This window comes from Nicotiana attenuata, chromosome 3 (assembly GCF_001879085.1).
Source record: "Nicotiana attenuata strain UT chromosome 3, NIATTr2, whole genome shotgun sequence".
Taxonomy (NCBI): Eukaryota; Viridiplantae; Streptophyta; class Magnoliopsida; order Solanales; family Solanaceae; genus Nicotiana; species Nicotiana attenuata.
In genome coordinates, this window is record NC_031991.1 from 7,258,931 (window position 1) to 7,267,888 (window position 8,958).

Sequence of the window (8,958 nt, forward strand, 5' to 3'; positions counted from 1 at the left end):
CACCTTTTCCAGTTACTTTCCTTTAATTTAATTTCTGGACATTAGTAAAGGGAAGAGAACAACTATGAGGGAACCAAGAAAGGAAATAATATATGGTTGGATCTGGGTGGCGTGAGCAATTGTATATACTGACCACTCTAATGCAAATTTTTTTACAGATAAAGTGCATACAAAATGCATTAGGAAGAGAATCTACGGTGGAAAGATGCATTAGAAGGAAAAAAAAAAAAAATACTCCCTTCGTTTCAATTTATGTGAACCTGTTTGACTGGGCACGTAGTTTAAGAAAAAATGAAACTTTTGGAATTTGTGGTCCTAAACAAGTCAAAAAGGGGTCCAAAGTATTTGTGTGGTTATAAAAGCTTCTCATTAACGGTAGAATAGGAAATTTAAGTTAAATTATTTTCAAATTAAGAAAGGGGTCATTCTTTTTGGAACGGACCAAAAAGGAAATAGATTCACGTAAACTTGAACGGAACGAGTAGTAGTTTCAACGAGAAAATCAGCTTATACTACCTTCTAGGTGGCATCTATAAATGAATGAGAACTAATGGTTTTGCGTTGTATTTGAAATACAATCTAAATATTTAGAATAAGATATTGTTTTGTGTAGTGTTGAAAGAATTAGATTGTTGGAAACAACCTTCTGGAAAGACAAACAGCCGTTTAGAAAACAACAATGTATTCTCAAATTTACAATGAGGGGAAAATATGGCATTTTCTATTTAATTTATCCTAAAACCCAACAACTACATTACTAGTGTAATTTATGATGCTTTATTTTTCCTCCGACACTTCCACCCCCAAGCTAATTTTGAGAATAAAAGTATGCTCTTAAATCAATTAATGGCAGCATGAGATATCAGCTATGCAAGTTCCAAAAGTTATCAATAATGGCAGCATTCTTTCTACAAATTAACAAGCATAACATTTTGTCAATATTTAGCAACCATGATGAGAAAAGAAAACACAACAGAAAAGGAACCAAGAAATGATCTTTCACATTTATTACAAATACAAGATTTATAAGTTTCAAGAGTAAAGTCCCTAAGTTTCTATGTTGAGTAAAAGAATGACTTAAGAGAGTCAAGTTCCATGACTTTCATGTAATTATGTGAAGTTGATAATGGATTTCCTTTTCTCTCCCATTCTTTTAAGAAACTAGGGGTCATGGTGGATATAAATGTATGGTCTATTTAATGTAGTTTAAGTCAAAAGGTTTATGATTATGACATCATACTAATATGGGCCTAACTTATTTATGATAGGGATATTTTTGAGTCTCTCCTCTATTTGGTTTATCCTTTCTATAACTTTGTTCTTCCTTGTGACTTTGGTTGAGAAATTTCTTGAAAAATTGATAAATAAAGATACTCTATGCTAAAGGGGCCTTATATGCTCCTAGTTCTCACAGCATTAAGCCATTTTCCTCCATAAGAAAACTAATGTGTCTGTGAATTGCCTTTCCCATTATTTGGATTGGGATTGGAAAGAAGATGGTGTGCTCTTTATATTATTTCTTTTTCCCTTTTTTGGGAGGGTAGAAAGGAGGTTCGGGGGAGAGGAGAGGGACAAAAGATTGCGCTAATGTGTTTAAAATGCATTATGCAAATATTAAGGTAATTAACTTGAGCAATTTTAAGGATGAGAAAAGTTCGAACATTAGAAAATTCCATAATGATATTAATTGGACGTTTGGACATAAGAAATGTAAAATTCCAAAAAAAGTGGAAAAAAATTTCAAGTGAAAATGGTATTTGAAAATTAGAGTTGTGTTTGGACATGAATATAATTTTGGGTTGTTTTTGAAGTTTGGTGAGTAATATGAGTGAAAATTTTGAAAAACAACTTTTTAGGATTTTTCAAATTTTTGAAAAATTCTAAAATTCATCTTCAAGTGAAAATTGAAAATTGAAAATTTTATGGCCAATTTCGGAAAAAAGTGAATTGTTTTTTTTATGTCCAGACGGGATCTAAATTTGTTACTTCTTGTTCTTTTCCTATATATATGCGTGAGGACACATATAGGACAGATATAATATATCCTCACTAGGGGTCCCACATATTTTTTCCTCGAAATCAACTGCAATATTTATAAAATCTTTGTGACCAAAACCAATGCCATCTTTTTGTAGTCGAGGGTTTTCCTATAGTTTATGCATGGCCACTAATTTTAGGGCATGTACTTATTTGTTTAATTAGATATAGAAAATCAGCTGGAGAGAGTAGTAGGTCATCAGATGGAGTAGGTTTTCCAACTTAAGTAGGAGCAGATTCTTCTTCTCTTTGGCCCTACCTATCCATCAACATCACTTGCATTACTCTCATCGATCTCTTTTATATACAATCCTATCCTATTGTGGAAAAAGATAGTAGTATTTTTTTTATCCTTAAGATTACTTCAAAATTTTAAAATTAAGTTTTATGCATTGATAATGTAAAATTATTTATAATGTCACGTACCTGTCGAACGAAACCTTCAAGAGTAGAGAGTTTGTTCATAGCAAGAGCCATTTGGCCCATATAGTTGGCCATGTTTTGAGGGCAAGACAATGCATCAGAGGCAATGGTGTCTGAGAGAGAGTGATTAAGAGCTTCAAGTCCTTGAGAGAGTGCATCCTCTGCTTCTTGTGTTGATTGTTGTAACCCACAAATCCCCATAAGTTGTTGTTCTGTTAATGGCTCAATCTGACTCAGGATAATCTAATCATTCCAACAACAAAAAATGTCATTAGCTTTTCCAAATATAAACTTCCGAAATACTATTAACAATAATCAGAAAGTACGAATCTTGATAAAAAAAAAAAACAGACGTGGAGGTTGTTGTGGTTCACAATATAATTACCAAAAGGTCTTTTGTTTCTTCTTACTTACCCCGAACTAAAGGTTGATAGATCTAAAATAAAGCATGACTGTTTCTTTGTGTCAATGAAATATAGAGACAAAGATAGAGATAGGGTATCAGATAACCGTGCAAGATTCATCACTCCTCGACCCCACTATTACACGTATAGTATAAGATATCGAGAAATTATCACATATAGGTTTTTCTTGTGTGTATTTTTAAAAAAAATAAGGATTTTAGTTATACCCACGATATAAAAAAAAATTACACTATAGATCACCTACATAAGAGCTAGAATAACAAGAAGTGAACATTATGTGTATAAACACGCATACACATAATATTTAACTAGATACAGGGGAAAAAAGGTGGTAACAGACATGGCTTTATGGTTGAGTATGGAATAATACCTAACGTTATTCTAAAAGGGAAAGCTTGGGGATGTCTTACTTCGTCATTCATTGATAGTATTACGTACATAACAGAAATTACAGAACATCATGAGATGTTCTCACAAGTTCCACCCATGGAATTAACTTCTTGTCTCCCTCGTGAGGCATCTCATGATGTCTCTCCAACCTTTGTCAACCCAGTTGGAAATATAAACACAATTTTTACTACTCATGAAAAAAAAAAAAAAATAGAGTTAAAAAGTACATGTATCCTAGTATTTAACTCATACTCCGATACGCTAATACTTGAATTATTAATATACTTTGACATGTTATTCAAGTACTTGTCCGTATTTTTTAGATTGTTAATCCTACTTTTTACAAATATTACTTGCAGTTATATTTTAGGTGACTGCATAAATTCTTTTGTTTTGTGAGTTTATAAAATAGTCAATAGATTGTTAATCCCACTTTTTACAAATATTACTTGCAGTTATATTTTAGGTGACCGCATAAATTCTTTTGTTTTGTGAGTTTATAAAATAGTCAAAGGGTACGCAAGTTAGTTCGAATATTGTGATTATAAAAAAAGAATATTTTATCATATGCAAACTAGGGTTTGCATGCATGTATCTTTAATCATTCTTGATTGTGATGTAATTTTCTGTTAGGTTTTTGTTACGTATACGTACTTTGAGGAGCTCAGATGGCCGAAACCCTCCCATCCACATGAAGCAACGTTCAGCTGGAGTCTTCCACATACCAGAAACAAGATGAAAGACATCAGATTTTGTAAGCATGATCTTGATGTTCATTATCTCGTCGTAATGTGTTACACAATTGTCGACATAGATTCGAAGCTCGTTTTCTGGAAAATGTTCTTGCACTGCGTTTCGAAGCTCGCCCATTAGTCGATGGTGTTCCTCTAGCCATCGCGCATACTCCATGTCGAAAACTGCAGCATCTACATTCAAGCAAAATCAACTCCACATAAATACTTCAAACACCCCCCAAAAAAACAAGTTTAACTTCTATACACAACTAGTGTATAAGAATTTTTACACAGGTTATTTAAAAAGATAACTATAGATAATTGTTCTTAATAATCGGGATTAGTATCCTGAAAAATGAGGTAACTGTTTGCTATATATGTTAAATATAATGCTAGTGTTAAAATTCTTTGCACTGTCGCTATATTAACGTTAAATCCAAATAAATAAAAGGAAAAATTATGAAGAAGAAGAAAAGACAAGAAATGCAGATGTACCTGAGCTCATGTTGGCCATATTAACAGGAAGGTTTTGTTCTCCTCCTAAAAGAGCGTTTCCTCCAAAATAGTATCCCTAAAAAATACAAATATTCGAGAATTTTTATTTTCTTGAAAGATTAAAAAAAAACTAAAGTACGTAGGTAAATCTCTAAAAGAAGATGAGTTATTTAGAAAAGAAATATATTACTTGTCCTCTAGCCCTTTGTAGTTCTTGCTCTAATTGAGTAAGCCGGATTCTACTTGACTCTAGCTGTTGAACATAAGCCTGTAACGAAATAGCAAGTAAATCAAAACAAAGTTTTTCCACAGAATAATGACCAAAGATAATGTTTTAACAGAAACAACAACAATAATTCAATAAAAATAAGTGAATAATAAGTACCTTTTTCCTAAGCCTACTTTTCCTTGCTGCCTCTCTATTCTGAGCAAGTCTCCTTAATGTCTGCAAGGAAAGTTAAATTAAAATTCCACAAAATTAATACTATGTTAATTAGAATAAAAGGGAAGATAAACAGATAAAATTTCATCAATTGATAAAACCAGAAGTCTCACCTTCGGATCTGGTGTTTTTGGTCCATCTTGCTCTGAACTTGAAGTCGGACCCTTCCTGTTTCCCTCTCGCTGTCACCACATAGAAGGAAAATATTAGATCATTAAGAAGAAATTAAAATAAAAAAGAAATACTATAGTATCTATAAAGAACAAATATATACAAAAATGAAAATTTGCATTGAAATACCTTGGCAGCTTTGGGTGGTTCAGGACCAGAAGCAGAAGGAGCATCATTATTTTTGAGATTATTGGACAACTCCATGGACGGCTGAGATGATCTCTTGGAGCCACTTATTGCTGGAGAAACTAATCCAGTATTCATCTACCAAACGCAGGAAATAACAAGGAAAATAATTCAGTAGGTATTAATAAAAAAACTAAAGTTGTTAATAGCAAGAAAAATAAAAAATGCTTAACGGTTTCTTGAATATAGATACCCTATATTTTATCCATATTTATATAATCTAATTTACCTTATTTGTTGTTGATGGCTCGACATGCATGGGTTGAGATGGAAATATGTTCAGAGTTGGTGGTCTCATACCTGGATTTTCTGCAATATGTTCAGACAAAATTCTTTTTAATTAAATTAAGATTTCAAAGATCCTTTCTTCTCAAGAAAGATAGTATATGTATTTCTGACAGGTCACGCACTTTAGTCTCTGAAAAAAGCTCAGAAGAGAGATGAAAAAAAAGAAGAAAATATTTCATTTCGTACATTTTACAGTAGAAGCAGATTTGGTATATGTGAGAAAACAAAAAGATGAGCTGAAACCGAAAAAGGCTTAAAGCTACTTTTCTTTACTTGAAATCAGAAAATGAAAAAGAAAGGGAAATTGTTTTTGTTCTGAGAGGATCTGGTCAAAGGAGTACTATGAGAGATTTTAATTTATCTGAAAACATGCTTTTCTCATGACTGGAAAATAAATATTCCCCATGGAGAGAATCTCAACGGAAAAGACCTAAAATTAAATATAAACAAAAAGCTATGTTCCTTTATTGATCAGAACTCAGAAGACATGAAAAATAAAGGACAAAAAAAAGAAGAAGAAAATAAAAAATCAAAAGCTCACGTCTTTGTTCTTGGATTGATGAAGGGTCTTGGCCATCAAGATATTGAAAAAGTGCTTGATCTAGTTCACCTAAATCATAAGCTCCAGCACTGTCTTTGCTTCTGCTCATACACAAAAGCAAGAAAAATAAAAAGTCAATAAAAAAAATTATAACATGGGATTTAACTTTGTGAATTATCTCTAAATTTGATATGTCAAACAAGAAAAATGAATTTAATTACATGAGACTTCCAGGAATAGCGGAAGATGAAGAAGATGACTGTTGCATCATTCCAAAAGATATCTGATTAGCATTATTTTGCAGCTGCTGTTGCTGTTGTTGATGATGATTATAAAAAAACTGTTGTTGATGATGTTGATGCTGACCTCCAAAAGAAATTTGATTATTACTCTCTAACAGGTCGTGGTTTTTGTTAGAAGAATCCATATAAGAAACACCAACACCAACAAAAAGCTTATTTTCTTGCTCAGGTGAACTCTCAACAAAAGCTCTCTCAAATCCCATTTCTCAAATTTATAAAGCAGAAGATGATAACTATTCTTTTATTATTTGCTTGTACTACATAGCTACTTATAGAGTTGTTCCAGACCACCATATTCAGATAAAACCAAAGAGAGGAAAGGATAGTCCAGTCGGTGGTGTTATTTAAGAAAAAGGCTAAGGTTTTTGATGAGAAGATAAGAAAATGAAGAATTGAATGCTAAAGAAGCAAAAGACAAAAGCTAGAGAGAAAGAAAGAAAGAAGAAGAAGACGAAGATGATAAAGCGGATAATATTCACAGAGTTTTTCAACACTTTCTCTTTCTAAAACGGTTCCACTCGGCGAAATCACTGAAGACTATGAGGAAAATAAGAAAGAATAATAATAATAATAATACTAGCTATCTGAGTCTTTGGCTTTTGGTTTGTATAGAAACCGCTTTTGAGCTTCCTTGTCCAACCATCTATCTCAGTCTTTAGCTTTGTGTAATGACTCTTATATCCTTGATACTTCGTGTTTATTTCCATTGACATTTTCATGCAGCTTATTTGAACTAACACGTACAAATGTTGAATTGAGGAGGAGAATACGGATTTAATTTATATACATTAATGCCGCACTAGTTAACTTTATATTGCTTATGTAATTCTATCAGTTCTCGCGAGCTCTTGGCCTGCTTTACTTTTTAGTATAGTTAGTGGGCGTTTGGACATAAGAATTGTAAAATTTCAAAAAAAAAAAAAATAGTGAAAAATATTTTTAAGTGAAAAATGGTATTTGAAAATTAGAGTTGTGTTTCGACATGAATATAATTTTGGGTTGTTTTTGATGTTTTTCAAATTTTCAAAAAAATTCAAAAGCATCTTCAACTGAAAATTGGAAATTTTATGAGAAACGCTGATTCCGAAAAAAGTAAAATTTTTCTGGAAAAAAATTTCTTGTGTCCAAACGGGCTTTTAGTTCCACTTATTTTTTCAATAAATTATAATTATTTTAGGTAATTAAGGTAATAGTATAAGAACTCTTTTGCACTAATAGGATACAACAACAACAACAACTACCCAGTATAGTCCCACAAGGTGGGGTTTGGGGAGGGTAATACGTACACAGGCCTTACCCCTACCCGAAAGGACAGAGAGGCTGTTTCCAATCGACCCTCGGCTCAGGAGGGTCGATTGGATATAAAAGCTAAATTCAGACAATATTGACCATCAAGACTTTCAATCCACGCAATTGATAAGAGTCTCTCACTCAATAAGTGAGTTTAATTCTAATGTCAATGAAATTATAAATTTGGAGAAAGGTAGAAAGGGGGTAAAAAAGGAGTACAATATTTATTACACTTTGCCTCCAACTTATATTGGTTTAATATAACTCGTGGGAGTTAATTGACCATAAGTCAATTGTTTGTAAAAGAAAATTGTTGCGGATGAAGAGTACCTTGTACGATTAGTCACAACATTCTTTGACAAAATGAATTAAGGAATAAGGTTTCTTTTAAAAGATAATTCCAACTAATGCAAATATTACTCTCAAAAAATATATGTGTTTCACCTGAATCCAACCTCAAATCGACCCTCAAATCATCAATTTTCACTCTCCTAAATCATAGTAAAAAATCTCCAAATTTCACATAATTCAGGTGCAATAATCCATAGGTAATCAATATCTAACACCTGAATCAAATAAGGATTACTTACTCCCTCAATTGTAGTGAATCCTCTCCAGAAATTACCTCTGGCCGAGCTCCACATCTCCAAATAATAAGAAATAACCAAAATCCTTCAAATTATAAAGTCTGCCATGCGATTATACAACTGCAGAACCAAAATGTCGCACCTATGGAGCCGCTTCTGCGGTCCCTTCCTCGCATTTGCGAGGTCCACTAAGTGCAAAAATATGAAGTGGATACGTTTGATTTTAGTTCGAGTTACTCTTATGGAGAAAAGTGAGTTGTAGGTATTTGCAATTTTATGTCCTTTTAACTTCTAATTTTAAGGCTATTTTCAAGTACGCGGATTGGCACAAAATTGAAAACCTTCAAGACCGAACTACGGATAGACAATGCCAACTGATTGGAAACCATATATTTAAATTCCTTTTCCTTACGTTTAAAAAGAAAAAAACCACGATACTGTTGTGAAATTCTCCAACTGTTTCACACATTTCACTTGTACATCTGCTGAGGGCAAAAATGTGAGCCTGATTAAGGACCAACAAGCAACCCCAAACTCAATCAGGGTTGGGATAGAACAATATTGTCTGAGCAATGATCATCGCGTAAGAATATTAAGACAATAAAACCCAAGATCAAACATGATATTAGGTAGAGCCGTCAATATGG

General features: G+C 32.7%; 1 protein-coding gene across 1 annotated transcript in view; it reads right to left on the minus strand.

Annotated features, from left to right (window-relative positions):
• Positions 1-7,020, minus strand: part of LOC109223265 (transcription factor TGA2.3-like) — a 7,761-nt gene extending 741 nt beyond the window's left edge. Inside the window, exons 1-10 of the mRNA XM_019387505.1 lie at positions 6,354-7,020; positions 6,133-6,233; positions 5,533-5,612; positions 5,247-5,381; positions 5,060-5,128; positions 4,890-4,949; positions 4,695-4,772; positions 4,505-4,580; positions 3,930-4,201; positions 2,464-2,703 (exon numbers count right to left, since the gene is read on the minus strand). Of these exons, the coding sequence (XP_019243050.1) occupies positions 2,464-2,703; positions 3,930-4,201; positions 4,505-4,580; positions 4,695-4,772; positions 4,890-4,949; positions 5,060-5,128; positions 5,247-5,381; positions 5,533-5,612; positions 6,133-6,233; positions 6,354-6,637 (1,395 nt within the window). The 5' untranslated portion in view covers positions 6,638-7,020. The remainder of the gene's footprint in view (positions 1-2,463; positions 2,704-3,929; positions 4,202-4,504; positions 4,581-4,694; positions 4,773-4,889; positions 4,950-5,059; positions 5,129-5,246; positions 5,382-5,532; positions 5,613-6,132; positions 6,234-6,353) is intronic.